The 24815-nt window shown below is 40.4% G+C and overlaps 1 protein-coding gene across 1 annotated transcript in view; it reads left to right on the forward strand.

Moving 5' to 3' along the window:
- The first annotated feature begins 1874 nt into the window (after positions 1-1874).
- si:ch211-11n16.2 (zinc finger FYVE domain-containing protein 1) overlaps positions 1875-24815 on the forward strand; it is a 76273-nt gene continuing 53332 nt past the window's right edge. The window contains exons 1-2 of the mRNA XM_039768122.1: positions 1875-2115; positions 18443-18947. Coding sequence (XP_039624056.1) covers positions 2008-2115; positions 18443-18947 — 613 coding nt within the window. The 5' untranslated portion in view covers positions 1875-2007. The remainder of the gene's footprint in view (positions 2116-18442; positions 18948-24815) is intronic.

The following is a 24815-nucleotide window of genomic DNA, read 5'->3' on the forward strand; positions in this document are numbered from 1 at the left end:
GCTCCTTATTGACAAGCTGACAGAGATGGGAGTAGATTCATACCTGGTGGCATGGATCATGGACTATCTTACAGACAGACCTCAGTATGTGCATCTCGGTAACTGCAGGTCTGACATTGTGGTCAGCAACACAGGAGCGCCACAGTGGTCTGTACTTTCTCCGGTTCTGTTCAGCCTATTTACATTGGACTTCCAAAAAATTCGGAGTCCTGCCACGTGCAAAAGTGTGCTGACGATACTGCTATCGTGGGCAGCATCAGGAGTGGGCAGGAAGAGGAGTATAGGAAGCTAATCAATGACTTTGTTAAATGGTGCGACTCAAACCACCTACACCTGAACACTAGCAAGACCAAGGAACTGGTAGTGGATTTTAGGAGGCCCAGGCCCCTCATGGACCCCGTGATCATCAGAGGTGACTGTGTGCAGAGGGTGCAGACCTATAAATACCTGGGAGTGCAGCTGGATGATAAATTGGACTGGATTGCCAATACTGATGCTCTGTGTAAGGACAGAGCCAACTATACTTCCATAGAAGACTGGCGTCCTTCAATATCTGCAATAAGATGCTGCAGATGTTCTATCAGACGGTTGTGGCGAGCGCCCTCTTCTACGTGGTGGTGTGCTGGGGAGGCAGCATAAAGAAGAAGGACGCCTCACGCCTGGACAAACTGGTAGGCATGGAGCTGGACAGTTTGACATCCGTGGCAGAGCGACGGGCGCTGAGCAGGCTTCTGTCAGTCATGGAGAATCCACTGCATCCACTGAACAGGATCATCTCTAGACAGAGGAGCAGCTTCAGTGACAGACTACTGTCACCGTCCTGCTCCACTGACAGACTGAGGAGATCGTTCCTCCTCCACACTATGCGACTCTTCAATTCCACCCGGGGTGTGGGGGGGAAACGTTAACATTATACAAAGTTATTGTCTGTTATACCTGCATTGTTATCACTCTTTAATTTAATATTGTTTTTTATCAGTATGCTGCTGCTGGAGTATGTGAATTTCCCCTTGGGATTAACAAAGTATCTATCTATCTAACTTTATTATTAATATTATTGTGCCAAGTTTGTCAATCACTCTGACCCATTTACCAATGATAGGCTGGGATATTGTAAATTAACAAAGAAATCTGTCTGGTCAGAAAACGGTAAAAATGAAGATGGTCCAATATACTGTTATCTTATTTTTTCTACCCATGGAGGTGCATGTAAATGTATGCAACATTTAGTTTTTCAAATAACTGATCCGTTTTAATGACGTTGAAGTATGCGTTGTGTAATATTCCTTTCTTGCTGTGAACGTAGTAAAAGTAACTTGTTTGCATAAGTTTTATGAATGAGTGGCTAACTTCCGTCTGGTATGTAATGTCGCGTCTTTTTTTTCTTTGTAATTCAGACTTTACGCCGGACTTCCCGCGATCACAGAATCTGAATCGGTGTCTTTAGGAATTTTCGAGTTCGCTTTTGAATTGAAGTGGACATTGGTGGTACCTCAATAACCCTGGGGGAAAACATTGTGCTGTCCTATGTTCTACGGTGCGTCTTTATCATAAAATGTAGCCAATTCTAACCACTTATAGCTGTGTGTACCATTCAGTCACAGAAACGGATGACTGATTTTTAATAATAAAAATTATAATACTAATAAATTGTCCTTCACTCGTGAAATATGTATTTGCTCTTTAGTTTAGAAACAAATGTATTGTCCCTATTATTTGTAAAGTAAAGTTGAAGTGTACCTTAAAGGAGCTCCTTTATAGGGAGCGACGCGCCTGTTTCATTGCGTGGCCCACCACCGCCACCAAGGGTACAGTCCCTTTCAGCGACTGGGTGGGGGCGCTGTTTCCTCGTCTGTCTCGATGGGCGGGCGACTTCTCGCCGCCGGTTTAGAGAGGGCTTGTGGGAACTCAAGATGGAAGGTAGCGCGGAGCGAATGTTGTGGTAGCATCCTGTCAAGTGTGAGGAAGAAAAGACAAGTTTGAAGGAGAGAGGCGTAAACCGCTGACATGTCAGATCTGCCTTTGCGGCAGCAGGACGAGCTTCGAAGCCCGCCGGCGAGAAAAGGCTTAGCGCGAGAGAGTTTCCTGCTGCTGAACGAGAGCGAGACTTTACAGGTAGGCGCGACACGCATCTGTCAGGACTCATTTTATTAGTTTGGTTAACATTCGAAAGCAACTTGGCGCAGTTTATCACTTCGAGTGAACTCCTTTCTCTTGTTGGTTGTTTGTAAGTTGTTGATCGTTAAAAGCCCTGTTATTGTTCGTAAAGAGAAGGAAGGAATGGGGGTGACAGTTGTTTTGGGGCGTTTTAGCGAAGGCTCTCACTTGTACAGGATGAGTGTCCTGTAATTGGCACTGATTTAGGAAGCAGATCTTTCGCTGCATTTGGCGAGCTTTCTGTCGGCTTTGCTATTTCCAGTTTTTATCTGTACGCCCTTTGGCCCCACAAACTTAGGCCCGTTCCCTTTGTTTTTCCGTGCAAGTGTTATTTACATTCTCGCTACATGAGCCGGCCGGATAACGTCATCGCGCCGAGTCATTGCTTCGGGCTGATTGGCTCCTTTTAGTTTTGTTTTCGTTGAAGCCAGATCGGACAAAAGAAATAGTTCTGATCGACTTTGGAGTCGTTTATTATATAGCGCCTTTCAAATTACAGAAAATGACTTAATAACAGTTAAGAATTTGTTCTAGATTTATATAGAGACCATTACCCAGTTCGTTTCAATTCATTGGCTTTGTATCTTACAGCTCAAGGAAAAGAGTTTGTTGTTTAGTGACACTGGCGCAGAAACATGGAATAAACAACACATCCGGGCCACTTGTGTTCATAAGGAGTAGGGCCTCTTAAAATGTACAGAAACGTCGGGCTTCGCTGCTTTATCATTCGTCCACAAAAATGTGTTTCTCCCTCAACATAAATTTTAAGTGTTCTTTACAGTTTTGAGGGTGCTGAATATAAATGTGGCAATAGAATTGCACAATCCTATCTAGTTTTTGGGAGATGAAGGTTTAAAATACAGATCTAGAGAAAAAACTTAATATATTTAAAAAGTTACTATACAAATAAATATAAATGACTCATATTTTTGTAGTGAGAAGTCAAGCAAAATGATACCCTTTAGTGGCTAACTAAAAAGATTACAATATGCAAGCTTTCGAGGCAACTCGGCCCCCTTCAGGCAAGATGTAATATTTTTGAATGTGCTGGGGAACATCTTCAGTGATGTTACTTTATGGTTTCACGTCTTTCCCTCGCCCAGATGACCCAGCCGGAGATGATCAGTCTCCAACTTGCATGCCATGGACCTGCCCTCTTAATACAAAACCACCTAGTGCAGTGGTGGCGAACCTATGGCACGCGTGCCAAAGGGGGCACTCAGAGCCCTCTCAGTGGGCACGCGCCGTCGCCCGAGCACAGAGTTCGTTACTATAAAGCCAGAGGAATGCGGGGCCGGGCTGCTCCCCTCACCGCTCCCCCTCTTCACGCGCCGGAGGACTTTTCTCACATCACCCGCCTCTGCCCAGCAGCCCAATGGGAGCGCGTCCTTCCTCTCATGTCTGGGGTAAGGCGGGCGGCACACATGCTGCTTGAGGGTGCGGCACGGACTGCAGCCTTTTGAGTCTGTGATTCCCGTGGTGGGGTTGGAGGGGATGTGGTATAGCGGGTCCACAGCTCAAAATTGAAAAGGCCAGTTTTAACAGATAATTGCCGCACTCGCGGCTTAAAGGGGGTTATGGTAGAGTGGCCGGAGCGGTTTCCGGGAGCTTTGTGATGCAGGCAGTCCTCGCTTAAGCGCACAGGTGAGGAGTCGTCCGCATTTGTAATTATTGCCGGGAGTTGCTAATCGCCACACCTGATCCACGACCCCGTAATATATAATGGAAGCTTTGGGGCGGAGCTTAATAGGGAAGACCTGCGTGAAACACTTGAGAGGATCGAAGGGATGACAAAGGACAGCACAGTTAGTTATGAAAATGAAATCCTTAAAGTGTGGAATTCTCTGCCAAATAATCTTAAGTCAATGAAGGCACTTGAGATTGCTTTCCTTACTTTGTTTGGAACATCTTATGCTTGTGCGCAGCTGTTTTCAGCTTTGAATTAAATCAAATCTGACACCAGAAACAGACTAACAGATGACCTGAGTGCTGCATGTGTTGCTCTCAAGCTTACAAAGTATGAGCCAAGGTTAGACAAATTATCAGCATGCATACAACAGCAAAAAGCACATTAATTGTTCAAAAGCATACCGAATGCAAACTTTTACCTTTCAACAAAAAGTTGTTTGTATCATTGAAAGCTCTGCTATTATGTTTTTCTTTTAAGACAAAAGATGTTAATGTATGAGTGGCTTTTCTAAACTAAAAGCTCAGTAGATAGACAGACAGAGCATCAATATTGGCAGTTCAGTCCAACTTATCATCCAGCTGCACTCCCAGGTATTTATAGGTCTGCACCCTCTGCACACACTCACCTCTGATGATCACGGGGTCCATGAGGGGCCTGGGCCTCTTAAAATCCACCACCAGCCCCTTGGTTATGCTGGTGTTCAGTTTTAGGTGGTATTCAGGTTAAATTGCCATGTTGGCACTTTGCGATAAATAAGTGGGTTTTGGATTGCGGTTTGGGCACTTGGTTTCTAAATGGTTCGCCATCACTGACCTAGTGGCTCTCTCTGCAGCTTTAATTGCTGATATAAGGGCCTTCCTTTTCACCTCCTCCGTGATGCCTAACAATGTTAGGGCTTTGTACAATAAGCACCCTACAAGTCCCCAGTAGCCCACCTCAAGGGGTTTGCAGTGTGTCTGTCAGCCTTTCCTCAGACATTATGATACTAGCTCCTGGTCCTTTGCATAATTTCTGCTCATTCACCTCCTCCAAGTGCTCTTCCTAGGGCACTGTGAGTTCTCCCGTTTCCATTTGCTTGGTGGCCTCTGAAAAGATGATCCACTGGAGAGTTATAAGCGTGATGTTTCTGGGAGCCTCAACTGCTTGCCCAGTTTCACTCTTGGCTGCCAATTGGAAGCTCTGCTTAGGAGGCCCTGTCCTTGGTTTAGGCTTAGAGTAGGTCTTTTGACTGGCATCGACAAAGGGAAAAATGTTCCTTGCTGAATGGCAATGCTTAGTGGCATTGATGGCCATCGCAACATGATCTGCGAGTGCCATTTAGCACCAAGTCATGACGCAACAGATGCCACCCTTTTCCAAGGGCTTTTGGGCAGTTGCTGAAAAGGTGTGTCAAGGATCCTCTCCCAGTGCAAAGAGGGATAGGAGGACAATTCGCTATGCCCACCAGAGATAAAGGTTAGCAGAACTTTATAAGGCATGTTATACAGCTGGAACCAGGAAGCAGATTTGGTTGATGTCAGCCTGCCAGATGTTCACCCAGTTGACAATAATTGTTTTAAATATAATTATTATTTACAAAATGTAGTCACTTGTCAGTTTAGTTTCTCTTATAATCCTCAAAAGGTGTTTCACGGTGGAATGCCTATTTTGATAACAGACTCCCCCCACTATATAAGTATAAATCTAAGGATTCTAAATGTGCAGAGAGCTGGAATATCGTAAATTTAATGTGTTCTATGTGTCTCTCGTTTGCTCATTTCCGCTGCTGTCAGGTCAGGAGGAAGCCCCAGGAGCCCAAAGCGATTAAAAACTGGGGCGGCTTTAAGATGACATTTATGACGGTCTCCTTTAATGATAAAGTAACCTATGAGTTTAAAGTGGACATTTTGAGATTTAAGCCGAAATTCAGGGCTGTGGAGTCGGAGTCGGAGACAATTTTGGGTACCTCCTACTAAATTTAAATGGGAATTAAAAAAGTAAGTTGAAATGTCCCAATTCACAAACAGTCATAATGAACTACTTCTCTGCTGTAAGAATAAAGCCCAATGCATGCAGTGCATAATGTTACCACAAAATGAACATGTCAAGTAACCATGAAGTATGCTTTTCATTGACTGTATGCGTCACTATATGGGATGTAATACAAAGGTAAGGTGCGGCAGCGCTTTCCATTGTGTCGTGTTCCACTGTTACAGGGAACTGTGAACCTAGCTTAAAGCCCCCCATACATTTACAGATGCACTGCCGATTTTTCGGCCGTTCAACGAGTCATCATGCGTCAAACGCCTGAAAAATCATCTGGTGTGTTCTCAGCTCCGTCGGCTCCCCTTCGCTATGCGCTAGTGAAGGGAGCCAAAGGAGCCGAGAACACAGATCTCCCTACCTGTCTCCAGCAGAGGCTCGTTCTGCTGATCAGCTGGCCGGTGAGTGACACAATGCACTAAACTTCTGGCTGGCTGACAGAGGAGACAGCCACTGCAGCAGACAGAGGCATCACATTACTTTGCATGGGGGCGGTGGTCGAGGTGGATCTGCCCGTCCATGTGGACACCCGCAATCTGCGGCCGCCAATCAATTGTCGCACATCGGTCGGTGGCAAAATCGGCCACGGATCGCTGCGTATTTGGGCGCCTTAACTCTCGCTGATAATTAGGTAAATGTTTTTTGCAGGACTAGAGACACTTGTATAAGTGAAGGGAATAAACTTAAACTTTAAACCTGACTATGGGATTCAAACATGATTCATGATTTCCTTTAACTATAATTGTATTCCAAGTTTAATATAGGTTTTCCAGATATTGTTTTTAGTTCATATAGTTAAGCCTTTTTGTTTTTGTTTTAAAAGTTAAAACTACCAAAGAATGTGGTTTGTATTTTTGAACCAATACATTTCCTGTTCCTGATTTTTATACTTGCCATTACTATCCAGATACTTGTTTAAAAAAAATAAATAAATAAACAAAACCTTGTTTTCATTGTGTTTGTCTTTAATCTGCCATTATAGTAGAGTGTTGGCTTCCTAGCCAGTAGCTCTGTGGTGAAATGACATGTATGTTGCCTTCCTTTCCTTCAATGGATGTAGAAAATACATTAGCATAGTATATACATATAGAGGAGTCGGAAGATTTAGAAACTGAGGAGTCGGAGTCGGAAGATTTAGAAACTGAGGAGTCAGAGCATTTATCTACCGACTCCACAGCCCCGCCGAAATTTCCACTTTAATCACAAAATACACCTTTTCACTATGTCCTTAATTTTTTTCTCAGTGGCTCAAATATGCCACTGTACATTGTGATGCTGTTATGAAGATGCAAAAAAAAATATATAACCGCACAGAAGATGGTATACGAGACCCTTTAAAATGTATCTGTCATTACGTTGGGGAATATGCGACACTTAAATATAAAAGCACCACAAATGCATTTGCATGTCAGCATTTTGCTTCACCACATGTTACACATCTTCATCGAAGTGCGCACATGGATCCCGTAGGATCCACAAAGCGACTTTCTGTCGCATGTAGACAGTAAACAGAGACTCTGACGTCACGTTCTGACTTTTATCATACTGCGCCCCCTGACATTTTGCTGGTATTGCAACTTGTGCACACGTCACATTAATTTCTGAGGACCTGCTCAGAGGGCACGTCAAATAAATGCTGGGAACACGTGGCAGCCATAACGTGTGCATGTACACATTCTGAGTGTGAAATATAAACCAGCCCTAAGCCCGGGTCCTATTTTGCCCAATAGGGGCAAATGTAGCTGAGTGTTTGGAAATGTTACTTGTATTCAAAATTTGCTTCTTGAAATTCTGTTACTTATTTACTTTTATGTAACAAGGCTTTAACAAAGGTTTGTTTCGCTTTTAATGACGCAAAACACTAATAAAGTGGTTATTCATCTGTGTAATGAGGCCTACTAAAATAATTTCACTTTGTAATGTTCAGAAGTGTGTCAAGTGAGACATATTCATCTTGATATAGCATACTTCAGCATACAAACTTTGAACCCTTCCTATTCATAAGTAATTTTACCAGCACATCATGTGCACCACTTTACTGATGCTTTGTAAGTGCCATTAACACCAAAAGAATCCTTTGTTAAGGTTTTGTTTCATAAGAATTAATTCATTTTTGCAGTACTTACACTCAATCAACCAACTTATCCTACATAGCTATAGATTTTAGGGATACAAATGTACACAGTCATGGAGAGAACATGCACAAACCGTGTGAACAACAAATTGTTGCAAGATTTGGTTTCTGGATTCATGAGTCAGCTGTGCTAATCAATGCTGGACTGTGCTGCCCCAGTTAAAAATACCTAAATTTATATTTATTTACATATTCACTGTTTCAGGCAAAACAAGTAACAACGACAAGAGTAAACCTGAATCACTTGTGCAGAACATGGATAACCGTTTATAATGGCAGTAGTCAAATACTGAAATTACCATTCAGTATTCTGCATCATGAAAATTTTGTGAGAAAATGTATTTTGAAACTTGAAAAGTCAGAGCTGATAAAATGTTTCACATAGCAACACTGTTCTTGTGTGTAAAATCAGTTTGACCAGCTTTGCATCTTGCAAAACCTCTTGATCCAATTAGGGCAGCAACGATTAGTCGATGTAATGAACGACGTCAACTACAAAAAATCGTCGACGCAGATTTTTTATTGTCGACGCGTCATAAACAGAACATTCAATAGAGGCTCCAGTCACAAAGAACCACATTGGTTTTTGTAACTGCAATTCACTACATGAACGCTTGGGGGCAGTATCGTTTATTATTGTTTGTCAAGACGGCACACAGTCCTACCAACAAAGAAGAACGTCTGAGGAGAAGAAGAGTGCGCCACCTCCAGCTACTCAAAGCTTCATGATGCTCCAACAATGATGGATGGATTAAAAGGCAGAAGTCTACGTGACCATCATCTTCAAGTCCTTCCATGAGAACCCTAAATCCAAAGAGGACTGTTTCACTTATGTTAGGTAGAATGCCCAGAGGGGACTGGGCGATCTCATGGTCTGAAGTCCCTACAGATTTTATTTTTTTCTCCAGCCGTCTGGAGTTTTTGTTTTGTTTTTTCTGTCCCTCCTGGCCATTGGACCTTACTCTTATTCTATGTTAATTAATGTTGACTTATTTTGCTTTCTTATTGTGTCTTTTATTTTTCTATTATGTAAAGCACTTTGAGCTACTGTTTGTATGAAAATCCATCCATTTTCTAACCCGCTGAATCCGAATACAGGGTCACGGGGGTCTGCTGGAGCCAATCCCAGCCAACACAGGGCACAAGGCAGGAACCAATCCTGGGCAGGGTGCCAACCCACCGCAGGACAGTTTGTATGAAAATGTGCTATATAAATACAGTAAATACTGTTGTTGTTGAATGTAGAGGGAAATAAACGTGGTTGCAATTGCGAGTCGGATAGAGGAGGGGGAAGGAGATGGGGAAAAAAAATTGAGACAGAAACTTTCTAAAGTGAGGGAGCACCTCACCGAAAAAAAAAAAAAAAAAATTGAATGCAGATTATGCAAAGCGGAGCTTTCTTTTCACGGCAACACCACCGTGATGCATGAGCATCTGAAATGCAAGCATCCTGGAGCTGTGATGCTGCCGTCTCTTGAGAATTTATGCTGGCGCTGTTAGGGTCAGATCAGGAGGGAAGGGAGACCGTGAACAAGACTGAGAAAATAAAAGTGAAAAAAGCTAACTTTTACAAGTAACAAATTTACACCCGATCTGTTGGTTTTCAGATAATATTGCATTAGTGCGATGATGTTTTCTGATTGGTAGTATTCAGGTCATACAATGATTTCTTCAAAATGTCACATATATTTGTCTCTTTCGCGCGATGACACCAGAAGGCGTGAGCTTATTCAGTGCTAGCAGCAGCACGCAGGTGGCCGGTTGCTTGTGCTATAACAAGCTTGACCTGGTGGCGATCAAAGCACATGTACTGTGCAAGGCATGTACGCAGTCCACTTAGAAAAGAAGAGCGTTCATGGCTCACCTTGCAGAGGAACATTCTTTCCTCTGCATGTCCTGGAGTCCTGTGCAGACTGGGCAAGATCGAGGGAAAAAAAATGCGGTCATTGATTACAACCGCAAGAAGGGACGCAAATGAATATGAATAATGTTGTATCCGTGCCACATTGTTTTCTGAAATGTACTATAAGGTCATAAAATGAATAATTCCAAATATCATATATACTTACAGTATGTCTCTGTTTTTTTTGTTAGTGCGGCTTTGACATCATGGGCCTTAAGACGAATACTAATTCAGCATTTGCAAGAACACTCAATAAAATTGAATAAAAAAAATTAAGTGACAATGAGATACAAATAAGGCAGATTTGCCAGCGTTTGTGTGTCAGCTTTTAGCCATCCAGATCAGAGAATTTCCAGTTCGATTGTCTCAAAACACCACTCAGATCTACAGTTATTCCCAGTTTCAGATAAAAAGCAACAGCATCAGATCCCTGTTCGGGCGGTAGTATGTATCGTGATCGTGACTGAGAGAATAAAAAAAAAAGTACTATACATGTACAGTGGCTGTTACAGATGCAAATCAAAGGTATGTGTTTAAGGGTGCACAGAAAGTCCGTATACCCCTAACTTTTGGAGGATTTTGAAAGCTAAAGGTTACCTCTTAGGAATCCAAAACATCTGTATGGGTCCCTCCATTATCTCTGCATAGCCGAATGCGCCGCCAGGTTCTCCTGCTCATGTTCTACAACATTTGCTGGGTGACTTTCTGGAACGCTGCACGAACCGCATGTTTCAGTTCATTATTCGATGAATAACGGCGCTTCCGCACGTCTTCTTTGATAAACCCCCAGAGTGCATTATCTGGAGTTGTGGGATCAGGGCTTTTCGGAGGCCACGGAAGGAAAACGGAATTCTTGTTTGATCCTCGTCCGATCCAACGATTCCCAAAAACTTCGTTGAGGCGATCACGCACGGTGATTGCAAAATGGGCAGTGCCCCGTCTTGTTGAAACCAAACACTGTCAAGGACGCCCTGGTTTCTTAGTTGCGGGATGAGCCACTCATTCAGCATTTCTAGATAAATGATTTGGTTAATGGAACCATCAAAAAAAATAAGGGCCAAACAAATGCTGTGCTGTCATTCTGGCCCAGATCATCACGTGTGGTGAGTTATGCTCAATTTCTTCAAAGAAATGTGGATTTTCTTTCCCCAGAAAAACACATTTCGATTGCGGGAGCTTCGATAAATCTCGCACTCGTCAGAGAACATAACCTTTTCCTTGTCAGCATTTGTTGGAAATTGGTGCAGCATCAGATCACAAGCTTCCTGACGTCTGTCCAAGTCGGCATCTGATAACTCGTTAACGTGCAATGGACGCCAATATTTCATTTGCAAATCCTGTTTGATGTGTTTTCGCAATGTCGATTCCGCTATTCCCAACTCAGCAGCACATTTATGAGTGGATTTCATTGGGGACAGACTCTGCCACATCTGCACACGTTTCATGCCTTGTGGATGGTCTTCCACTTTGCGGCACATCTCGGACGCTGCCCGTTGCAAAAGCCTTCTTCTCCCACTGTAACAACGTCCTCTTTGTCTGCGATGCCTTCCCAAAATGCACAACAAAGTCATCCATGACATTTTTGATCGACTTCCCAGTAACAGGCCGCTCATGAACCCACACAGTGGCCACCAAACGCTCCTTGATCGTGAAAACACTTGTGTCACCCATCGCTTCATCTTGGAATGACCGCCACGTTGTTGCGATTTCTTGAGCGGCAGCAGGTGGCAGCACCAGAGAGGATGTCAGAAACACACCTCGAAATACCGGGAAGACTTGGGCTAATGTCCACAGGAACCAAATTGTCATGGTTATTCTTGTAAATGCTCCTAAAGATAGGAGTATATGGACTTATATGTGCACACTCTGTATAATATTAACAATAAGAGCAGCTCACTACTCAAAATGGTAAATATACGAGGCAGTCAGGATCGAACCGGGGACTCTTCATTATGTCAGCAATTCCTACCACTGCACCACGGAAGCTATTGTATCATCCTTGAACCTTTTGTGAAAGTGTTTATTTGATCTTTGCACTTCAGGCTTTACACAGTATATAGTTTATGTCAACAGTTTGTCATTTATTATTAAAATATGAAAAACATTTCAGTTTTAATGATTAAATGCACTTTTTTTTGTTTAAAGACTATGTGCACTTTAGTCTGTATTGTTTAATGTATTTCTTTTTATTCTGATGGTCACACTAATATAAAAACATTTGATTATTTTCAAATTCATATGTTTCACTGGTTGTTATTTTAATGTGTTAACGCAGAGACATCAGGGTCACATTCACAGGTTGACAGACGTGAGCAGATGAGGTAAGACATGCACTGGAACCCAGAGCAGGATGTACAACCACAAATCGCAGGCATCATAATAGTCAGGCATGAAACATTCGTAACTAATCGAAAAATTAATTGAACGATTAGTCGACTACCAAAATAATCATTAGTTGCAGCCCTAGATCCAATGACAGAAGAACATATTAAAAGTTCAATAACTGCATTTATTACTCAGCTAGAAAACACAAATCAGTCTGAACAGAAAGAAATCCCAGGCCATATTGTGAGAAATTTCATTAAGGGTCATACAGTCTGTCAATGATATGAAAGGTAAGGGCTTTATAAAGAGCCAGTGAGCTATATTTTAGTAAAATAAAATCCTTGCTGACATGGGCTAATCAGTATGCTACATGTTGCCACTCTAACTACCTTACCTTGAAACTTCTGCTGAGCCCTTCTCAGAAAATCATTATTTGGAATGTAGGACAGCAATATGAAAAATAGGTACAGCCATAAAAATGGCAAAGCATTTTACAGCACATGCATGGACTTTTTTTATATTGATTACAGGATATTTCAAAATCTCATAACCCATAAAATAGAAGAACGAGACACTAAACAAAATATAACCAATTGTGTCTCCGCAGCAACTGATACAGTAGTACCTCTGGTCATGACCATAATTAATTCCAAAACTCTGGACGCGACCCGATTTGGTTGCTACCCGAACGTAATTTCCCCAAATGATTGTATGTAAATACGATTAATCCATTCCAGACCATACGAACTGTATTAAAAAAAATATTTACAGATTTTTAAGAACAAGAAGTTAATTATACCATAGAATGCACAGTGTAATAGTAAACTAAATGTAACAACATTGAAGAACACTGAGAAAACCTTGAACAACAGAGGAAACTAACATTTCTTCTCACCAACACTACCACTCTTCACTTGCTTAGAGGCCATGATTAATTCCAAAATTATTGCAAAAGCACATGAAATAGAGCACAAAGAGTTCACAGCAAATGAATGCACGTCTGACCAAGAACGATGTAAAGGGAGAGACTGAACACGTGCATCGTCTTTGTTAGGCCCTGTATACGCAAGCAGGAAAATGGGAAACGGAGAATGGGAAATCATTGGCGCGTATGAACCGGAAGGGAAACTGGCCGCCAGTGTTTTTATTCACCACCAAAGCGTGTCTTTGTGAACAGATGTGAAATTTTGGAGAAGCTTTTGATCGTAACCCGATTTATACGCGTTCGGAAACGTTCGTGACCAGAGGTTCTAGTGTACATTTGGACGTGTGAGTCAAAGTGCTGCCATGTGTTCACAATGATGCCAGTGGTAAGGGTTCAGCAAATGCTTTATTGGAGTGTGAATGTGTTTCTTCTTTTGTTCAGAGGCTCCGGCTCCCTATTATGAGTGATTCAAGACTGCTAGTGTGTGTCCTTGGACTGGAGTTGCAGCAGATTCGTAGGCCATTTTGACTGTGTAGCTACAACTGTCCTGTGCATTGAAAGGGAAGGAGCAAAGTCTACTAGAATAAATTTGTTATGATTTGCTGGAACCTCTCAAGTTAACATTTATGACACATTTCTAAGATTATGCATACCCAACAGTGGGCTGTCTCTGCTACCCTGTCTAACTAGAACATGACTAAATTGACTGAGACTGAAACATTGGAATTAACTTGCCACCAATATGCGAAGTCTATATCCATAGTCTCTCCTGTAGCCATGATCCTCCTAAACAGGCAGCTCAAATCTGAAGTTGATCAAAGTGATGGAGTTTAAAACCACAGTGGCTGAACCACTTGGATAACATAACATAAAAATTAACTCTGAGAAAGCAGGATGCTGGTGGTAGATCTCAGGCATAAACATCTCAGTTTTCTCGATCCAATGGTGGTAAAAAAAACCCAAAAAACAGCATAATTTAAAAGCTTGGCAGAGAAGTTACAAGCACATACTGACCCCTGAATGGCCAGTTCCCGTCAAAATTGTTCCAACTGTGATTTTAATAATGATGTGCTGGCACCCGCAAGGAAAAAATAGATCCCTGAGATTGCAGTTGGTACTGACTTCAGTAAAGATTACAGTAGCTTGGGATGAGTTGTAGCTTTCCACGAAAGATTCTTGTAATTGGCAAGACAAATGTCCACTTTTGTTGTGAAAGGAACATGTTAAGCATTTACTGAAACTGAGTGGCCTGGTGCAGCATTATCTTGGTGGTCTTGGCATGCTCTGTGCCCTCGGAAAGGGTTTTTTTCTATTGCTGTTATGACTGTCGACAGGTTGTGGAACGGACTTTCCCATGAGGACATGCATATGCTGGTTTTCTTAAGTAAAAATATGTAACATTAGAAGTTTATGAATGTCATGAGTGAGAAGTGCACATGCCCTATAAAAAAGTTGTTATCAATATACACACACACACACACAATCAATAATTCATATTGGCAATTGAAAACTGCTTAAGTGTAAATATATATGCTCTTATAGGTTTTTAATCCTTTTTAATTATTAATTGCACTACAGCTTTTTTGCTGTTAAAATATAATATTACTACATTTATCCAGGTGTTTTTTTTTTGTTTTTTTTCTTCATTGTACCGGCTAGACATTTCTAATTCTTGAGGTGTAATTATAAATATGGATTACCATTTTATTAATGCAGTACTTACAGTGGTGTGAAAAACTATTTGCCCCCTTCCTGATTTCTTATTCTTTTGCATGTTTGTCACACAAAATGTTTCTGATCATCAAACACATTTAACCATTAGTCAAATATAATACAAGTAAACACAAAATGCAGTTTTTAAATGAGGGTTTTTATTATTTAGGGAGAAAAAAAAATCCAAACCTACATGGCCCTGTGTGAAAAAGTAATTGCCCCCTGAACCTAATAACTGGTTGGGCCACCCTTAGCAGCAATAACTGCAATCAAGCGTTTGCAATAACTTGCAATGAGTCTTTTACAGCGCTCTGGAGGAATTTTGGCCCACTCATCTTTTTTAGAATTGTTGTAATTCAGCTTTATTTGAGGGTTTTCTAGCATGAACCGCCTTTTTAAGGTCATGCCATAGCATCTCACTTGGATTCAGGTCAGGACTTTGACTAGGCCACTCCAAAGTCTTCATTTTGTTTTTCTTCAGCCATTCAGAGGTGGATTTGCTGGTGTGTTTTGGGTCATTGTCCTGTTGCAGCACCCAAGATCGCTTCAGCTTGAGTTGTGAACAGATGGCGGACATTCTCCTTCAGGATTTTTTGGTAGACAGTAGAATTCATGGTTCCATCTATCACATCAAGCCTTCCAGGTCCTGAAGCAGCAAAACAACCCCAGACCATCACACTACCACCACCATATTTTACTGTTGGTATGATGTTCTTTTTCTGAAATGCTGTGTTCCTTTTACGCCAGATGTAACAGGACCTTTGCCTTCCAAAAAGTTCAACTTTTGTCTCATCAGTCCACAAGGTATTTTCCCAAAAGTCTTGGCAATCATTGAGATGTTTCTTAGCAAAATTGAGACGAGCCCTAATGTTCTTTTTGCTTAACAGTGGTTTGCGTCTTGGAAATCTGCTATGCAGGCCATTTTTGCCCAGTCTCTTTCTTATGGTGGAGTCGTGAACACTGACCTTAATTGAGGCAAGTGAGGCCTGCAGTTCTTTAGACGTTGTCCTGGGGTCTTTTGTGACCTCTCGGATGAGTCGTCTCTGCGCTCTTGGGGTAATTTTGGTGGGCCGGCCACTCCTGGGAAGGTTCACCACTGTTCCATGTTTTTGCCATTTGTGGATAATGGCTCTCACTGTGGTTCGCTGGAGTCCCAAAGCTTTAGAAATGGCTTTATAACCTTTACCAGACCGATAGATCTCAATTACTTCTGTTCTCATTTGTTCCTGAATTTCTTTGGATCTTGGCATGATGTCTAGCTTTTGAGGTGCTTTTGGTCTACTTCTCTGTGTCAGGCAGCTCCTATTTAAGTGATTTCTTGATTGAAACAGGTGTGGCAGTAATCAGGCCTGGGGTGGCTACGGAAATTGAACTCAGGTGTGATACACCACAGTTAGGTTATTTTTTAACAAGGGGGCAAATACTTTTTCACACAGGGCCATGTAGGTTTGGATTTTTTTTCCTCCCTAAATAATAAAAACCATCATTTTAAAACTGCATTTTGTGTTTACTTGTGTTATATTTGACTAATGGTTAAATGTGTTTGATGATCAGAAACATTTTGTGTGACAAACATGCAAAAAAATAAGAAATCAGGAAGGGGGCTAAATAATTTTTCACACCACTGTATTTCTTGCCAAAACTTACATTGTATGACACATATAAATAATAAACACAGTAAAAGCTGCGAATGTTCATAGTATATATATCACAAGGTTAACAAGCTTATCAAGCTTACACGTTAAAGACACATTTTGCAGTTAAGCTAACAAGCCTAATGTTTACTAAGCAGCAATTTCAAATTCTTCATCTTTTATTTTTCCAATTAAAAATATAAACTACTTTACTTAACATAAGCTCGTGGTTCAAACTAAGAAAAAACCGTGTCCTGTTTTAATTAAAGTACAAAATAAAAAGGTCTGAATTCATTAAAGTAGCTTTTCTTGCTGTTTGCATGATTTGCACAGGATGACTTCTCCAGTTCCTTTTTCTCAGCTTATTACTTTTTTTAAGTTGAGGGCTAATGTTCCAGTCATCTCTGGCTCTCTTGAAAAGCATGCCTTGACTTTGTTTAAACTACAAGAAGTTTGCTGCAAAAAAAAGCACAAAAGCATACCAGTCTATAATAATAATAAGTTTTATTTATGTAGCGCCTTTCATACACTCAGGGACATTTTACAATTCAATAAACACATTAACAAAACAATAGAAATCATATACAAGAAAATTAATAATACTCTACTCTCTACTTCATGCTATGGGTACAACACAAGCCAAGAGTGCCCTCATTCCCTACTCTCTACTATTTTTACAGGATATTCTACAGGGTGAAATTATGTAATAATACCCACATTTCCCATTTCCCTTACTAATTACCTTTTTGAATTCAAAAGAATATATTTTACTATTTTTTTTATTTTTTTTTTTGCAATGGCAATCAACAAAAGCTAAGTCACTAGGAAAAGCAAGACTTTTTCTATGGCAGTAATGTTTTACACTTGTGCAATTGTATGTATCATTTTCAAGAGTAATGAGCTACAGTGAACTAAAAATATTTGATCCTGGTTTAACAAAAAAAGCAAAAACAACAAATATTGTATTCAGAAAAGTCCTCATTTAGTTATATAGTGCTTCTGAAACCTCTGATTAGCTGCCACCGCTATAACTGAGGCTTATCGTCTTAGCTGTAACACAGCTAGTCATAATGTAAATAGACAAAGAAGCCATTTTTCCAAGTACTCCTTTAACTGTGGACATGCTTGATCAGCTGTCCATTTATAGCCAACACTTGCTGACTCCAAATGTGATGGTTTGTAAAGTTCTACTCCCACCTGTGCTGTTAGCTAAAGGCCATTTCACATTAGATGACTTTTCCAGTGATTTTTCAGTCATTGCCTTCTTTAACATAATGTTAACAAGTTGGAGGCATTCCTATGAAGCCAGTGGCATAACATGGCATACCTAACAACTCACTCCAACTACTCTGTGGCTCGCCTCTCATCCAGAAGAAGAAGGCATAGAATGCACAAATGGGGAATAAGTAATGCAGATGTTTTGGACCTCACATCAGAAAACATGCTTGTCTATCTGATGTCTCTTGTTTTATGCATTGGCATTGGTCAGTCTCTGACTTCCATATGGTCTACATTGAACTTGAACTTTATTGCCAGGCAATGTAGTTTTTAGGAATTTCTGTTGTTGTTATATCCATATTCCTAACATGGTAAACACAATTGAATTACACAATGTACAATATATGAGACCATCACATTTTACAGTATAGTGGAAAAGAACTGCACAAAACACAAGTGTATAAAACAATCCAGTAAAGAAGAATTGCACTCCCGCCTAGTATCAAGTATGTCCTTATAAAATAAACACAAAATAAACATAATTTAGGATAGGGGAGTTTAGAAATTAAGAAAAGACATAGATGAACCAGAGACTGTTGACTCCACATATGTGTCTTTGAATTTCCTTTCTCAGTAGAACACAATGAATAAAAGCAATAATCCAGGTTTCCCTGTTTTACATGATGCTTAAAGACATTTTCCTGTTCAATTTAAATTACAGGTGAAGAATGAAGCAGAGTTCCTGGACATGCTGGACTGCCATACTGTGGACAGTATCAAGGTCCTTTCCATCTTTGGCAATACAGGTGACGGCAAGTCCCACACACTAAATCACTGCCTCTTTGGAGGCAAAGAGCTGTTTCCTACTTCTCCACTACAAGATTCTTGCACTGTTGGAATATGGGCAGCATATGAACCCAAACTGAGGCTGATTGTCCTGGACACCGAAGGCCTGCTTGGAGCTACAGCCAACCTGAACCAACGTATGAGGCTGCTGCTAAAAGTGCTTGCTGTGTCAGATGTGGTAGTGTATCGCACACGGGCTGAGCGTTTACATAATGACATGTTCCAGTTCCTTGGCAATGCTTCTAGTGCTTACCTTCGTTATTTCACCCCTGAGTTACGTGCTGTGTCCAATCGCTGTGGCTTAGAGGTACCATTGTCTAGTCTTGGCCCAGCAGTTGTGGTGTTTCAGGAGACAACACGTACAAACGTACTTGGCTCTGGTGAGTACTTTTAAATTTGCAATTGGGAATTAAAAGAGGCTATGAGTTTTGTCTGAGAAGATTATTAAATAATTATGGGCTTTTTTAACAGTAAACCTCTGCAATGTTTTAGTGTTGCTGCCTCACAGATTTAGACACTTTGGTTCAAATTTTGCCCTGACTACCTTTGAACTCGTCCTCACAAATTGATGAAGGAAAACGGTCTTTTCTGTGATTATTACAATATCATTAGGTAAAGTTAAGCACTTTTAAGGCCATGTCACATTACCTGACTTTCCCGCAATTTTAATCTTATTCAATCTGAGTCCACCGGTGGCATGTTCCCGTGAAGACCTTTCAAGTAGTCTGATGTGACTACTGGTCGACAACTCGCTCTGAAAGACTGTGGTTTAATTTCTGTAGCCTGTTTAATCGCTGCAGTCTGTTGACATTTTAGTTTAAAGTAAAAAAAAAAAAAAATTTGCTGAGTGGTGTACAGAGAGCCATTAATGAAATTTGATCCGTGTTCCTTCTGATTTCCATCTCTTTAACTCTTCCATTATTATTTCCAAAATTTCAAAATCTCCATAACATTGCTCAAACTCTTGTTCATTGTTTCATAATGTCTCATATTGATTACTGTAATTCCCTCTTCATCAGCCTCCCTGAAAAATCTATACAGAATGTACAGTACATTCACTACGCCGCAGCCAGAATCCTCAACCACACAGAGCGTTCTGCTCACATCTCCCCTGTTCTCTCCCAGCATCACTGGTTACCAGTTCCATCAAGGATTAAATTCAAGATTCTGCTTCTCACCTTCAAAGCGCCCTACATAACCTTGCCCGTCTCACCCTTGCACCAGACTCTCCACCATGGGAGGCAAAGTCCTTCAGTGTTATGGCCCCTCAACTTTGGAGCTCTCTTCCTCAGTCTCTCTGAGATTGCTGCTCTTTCTGCGCCTTTAAATCTCAACTCAAAACTTTCCTCTTCTATGAACTTTTGTCTTCTGTGTAATTTTTTTTTTTACTCTGTATGTAAAGTGACCTTGGGTTTTTGAAAGGCCCTCTATGAATCCAACTTATTATTATTATAAAAACAGTGGCACACAAAGACGAATGGACCAATGTGTATTTTGTCACTGTAATAAAAGTTTGTGTCATTTTACAAATGTTAAATTGGTTAGCTGCTATTTTAAAATCAGTTGTGCAATGTGGATATTATTAGCTGATATAAATGAACTGTATAATTTTAAACCGACGTTCGTTCACGCTGGGAGGCAAAGTTAAACCTTTGTCCCTTTTCACTTTTGTCTGTGGTACTAGATACAATGCCGCTACTTCCTTTGAACACCAGTCTTAATGGTATTGTTTCTGTTCCCTTTGTATCTAAGCATTTCTATTTGGCTTAGACAATACTATGTCTTATGGAGGTTTTATGGCCTCCTGTATTTATAAATTCTGCAACCTCGACATTATAATTTAGATTAAAACACAGTAGGAGGTTTTCACTCTTGCACGACATTCCACACAAATTCAATATGAAGGCAGAGTAAATTAAACTTCCAAAATAAGTGCCTTGCCAGTTTCAAATGTAAAATGAAAACCATCATTGTATGGATGGCAGTCTGTTTCAAATTCTCAACACATGGATAGACAGAGGGCAAAAGTTTGGATGATGCGAAACAGACATTATTGTGCCAGTACACTTGTCACACATTAGGTATTAGCTGGTGAAGAGGTGAGAGATAGGCAGTTAGCGACAGGGGCTGATTAGGAGGCCAGAATGGATGAGGGGACGTGATGTGCATTTTAGCCAGGACATCGAGATAAACTCTACTGTTTTCAAAAGATGCCCCGTGATCTTTTATGACCACAGAGAATAAGGACCTCGGTTTACATCTCACCTGAAGAATGGCACCATATTTATAGTACAGTGTCCCTTCTCTATCCCTGCACTGTGCATTTAGATCCACACACAGACCGCAGGGTAAGTGTCCCTGCTGACCTCCCCAACACCTCTCCCAGCAGCAATTCTAGCCTCCAAGATTGTCTCCCATCTAAGTACTGCCTGGGGCTAAACATGCTTCACTTCAGGTGGATGACCTGTTCTGAAGTACAGGCGATGGATGTGGTTGTTGGTTTACATAAATTTTTTTAGTTGGATCAAACCAGCATTTCTTTGTCTGTCCACATGATACTTTCCATTTCCATCTTGAACTAAAGCAGAGGGACAGTTTTGACACTCTGTATTCGCTGCTACGGACCAAAATGCCCATACTATTGGAGACAGGCTTTGTGCACCTTCACTGTAATCGGCGCATCTCACAGTTTTGGCAGCAAGCAAATTAAAACAATGGCATTTTTATGAAAAAGTTAATGTAATAAGTGTGGCATTTACAAAGGTTTGGCACCCAACCAAGTCAGTATTTAGGAACTTTTCCAAAGTTAGCTTTTAAGTCTTTGAATTCTTGTTTTGGAAAATTCTCTTTTTCTTCCTTGCAAATCACTTCCAACTGTGAGATATTCTTGGTCTGTTTTGTGCACGCAGCACATTTAAGATCCTCCTACAGTTTTTCAATGATGTTAAAGAGCAAGCGACTTTCACTACCCAATTCAGATGGCTGTATGACAAAGGAGCGCAGATTAATGTGGTTCTTCAGTACTTTTAAACAATAGCAAAGGCTCAGCAGGAACCTGACTTGAACATTTTAGTATAATATTAATAAATACCTGTCGGATTCTAAAATTCTTGGACTGCTCCTCTGAGAGCAAATTACATTTTTTACTTTTTAAGATAATATGTCACTTTCTTGCGTGCGTCTCTCTCTCTCTCTCTCTCTCTCTCTCTCTCTCTCTCTCTCTCTCTCTCTCTCTCTCTCTCTCTCTCTCTCTCTCTCTCTCTCTCTCTATATATATATATATATATATATATATATATATATATATATATATATATATATATATATATATATATATATATATATATATATATATATATATATATACATATATATATACTATTAAAAGGAAAGGCCTTACTGACTCACTCACTCACTCACTGACTCACAATTCTCCAACTTCCCGTGTAGGTAGAAGGCTGAAATTTGGCAGGCTCATTCCTTACAGCTTACTTACAAAAGTTGGGCAGATTTCATTTCGATATTCTACGCGTAATGGTCATAACTGGAAGCTATTTTTCTGCATACGCTGTAATGGAGTTCAGCTGGAAAGCCGTGGGGGGCGGAGTTTCTTCTGACATCATCACGCCTCCCACGTAATCACGTGAACTGACTGTCAACGCACTACGTAGAAAACCAGGAAGAGCTCCAAAACGCGCTGAAGAAAACATGCAGTATATAATTGAGAAGGCAGCGAAACAATAAGAAGCGAGCGAGTGACATATACACTGAATCCTCCAGGCACTACTTACAAAAGGTTACATTGACAATCGCACAGATGAGAAGCTTCGATGCATGTGCTCCATAACGCATTAAAAAGGTTACATTGGGGAACTTGTGTCAATGCATGATTTCCTGGTACACCGATTACATTGATCAGCGCTTCCCAAAACCTGACGGTCATAACTAGAACCTTCTTTCCTATACAGTATTGTATACGGCCATAGCGGGCAGCTCGCTCGCCGTGGGAGGCGTGGCGGCTGAAGGAATGTGCTTAGCATATTCATAAGTAAGGCTGCTGTGCAACTCAGCACGCCTCGACAATCGCACAGATGAGAAGCTTCGATGCATGTGCTCCATAACGCATTAAAAAAAATAATGCATTTAATCACAGTTTCAATTCCAAGCAAAGGGGAACTTGTGTCAATGCATGATTTCCTGGTACACCGATTACATTGATCAGCGCTTCCCAAAACCTGAGTATATAAAGACGGTGTTGGAATATTTCGGAATATATAATGTAAGCGCTGGATAGTCAAAACTTTATGCAAAGATGCCTACATTTAACTTACATTCCTACCAAAGACATTTCTATCGACTAAATAAAAATTCCTTCTATTTAAAATTTAAATAGAACTTGGAACAGATGTTCATAATATCCACGCAGACTTGCACATGAGAGCGGGAGTCATCCATTTTAAATAAATTAAGATTTTGTACAAATAATGTTTTTCATTTTTCTTCCTTGTTGGATTCTGGCACCCCCAGCAACAGTTGCTCATATAGCAAAGTGTAAAATGTTATCTATAATTTTATTTTTTGTTATGGACTTCCCAAAACTGTTGATCCCTGTAAATAGTTTATAGTATAACAACACTATAATCTGTTGTAGCACGAGCGTTAATTAGCGTCACACCTCACAACCCGCGTGTACCACGTTTTGGCTCTAACGCTAGAAGCGGTGGATGCTGTGGGGTAAGTTCTGGTTTCTGTTTCTTTCCCGATATTTTTTTTCATTTACTTTGTGTTAATAATTTATAATCGATTTAATTTATTACTTAATAGGCAGAGGAAAGAAGACGTGTATGTGACGCTCTATTTCTTTCTTTTTGTTTTGCAAAGATATGCTATATAAATATATATATTTTTTCTTTTCATTTGTTAAGAATAGATATGACAACAACACTCATATCAATGACAAAACAATTACATTAACAATCATGTTATGTTTTTTTTTTTTAATTTTTCCTTTTCTTTTTCATAACTTCTTTTACACACTACTTCTTCGCTGCGAAGCGCGGGTATTCTGCTAATATATCTATATATCTATATATATATATATATATATATATAGATATAGATATCTATATATATATATATATATATATAGATATATATATATATATATATATATATATATATATCTCCATCCATCCATCCATCCATTGTCCAACCCGCTGAATCCGAATACAGGGTCACGGGGGTCTGCTGGAGCCAATCCCAGCCAACACAGGGCACAAGGCAGGAACCAATCCTGGGCAGGGTGCCAACCCACCGCAGGACTATATATATATACTGTATATACTTCACTTGCCAACCCTGCACCAACGTTTTTGAATTCTTTACGATGTCCTATGCCCGGGTGTGATTAAATCTTTTGGCACAAAGTCTCATCTTGCATGACTTGAAATTATCTCATATAGAAATCCAAGAAAACTTCTTTGTCTGTGTTTTTTCAGTTAAATATTGTGCAAAGTGCGATATTTTTGGACGTATGGATTTGTATCCATTTTTGGCTGTAGAATTTCTAATACGTCTGATCGTTTAACTGTTTTGATTCTTTGATGCGTCGATTCTCTGTGATAATAATTATAAACCTGACCGAATTGTGTTTTCTTTGAAATGAAACTTGTAGTAGCTTTAATTGTTGCGGGACCACAGATTCTCATAGTGTATGGTCCTGAATCATGTAAATGTACGTTTTGAGCATTGATCCATGTGAACGCGAACAGATTATTGTAGATTCAGATATTTTGCCTGTAGTGTTTGTGGATTTCAGTTTTAAATAACAAATGTTAACAAAATAACAACTCTTTTATTTCTTGCGGATACGCCTCTTCATTGGGAAGAAACATTACCTTTCCCTGATGGCAACACGAATTAGTTGATCAGCAAGTCTCTGACTTAAACTTTAAAGCCGAACAATATGTCATATCACCTATGTCCCTATATTCGATCTCTTTTCACTGTTCCGTTATTTCACCGAGTAATAATTTCCATTTGTTTGCGATAATGCTATCTTTGCTATCATTTTGTTGAGACTTTTGACTTTTAGTGCTTTCATTATCTCTAACCTGCTCTGCATGTGTATCATGCCAAAGTTTTTGAACCTCATTACGACGTTCTACTTTGTCATCTACCCTTTGTCTTGTATTTCCGGCCCCCGGCGTGGTTAAATCTCTTGGCACAAAGTCTTGTCTTGCGAGACT

The sequence above is a fragment of the Polypterus senegalus genome, chromosome 11, assembly GCF_016835505.1.
Source record: "Polypterus senegalus isolate Bchr_013 chromosome 11, ASM1683550v1, whole genome shotgun sequence".
Taxonomy (NCBI): Eukaryota; Metazoa; Chordata; class Cladistia; order Polypteriformes; family Polypteridae; genus Polypterus; species Polypterus senegalus.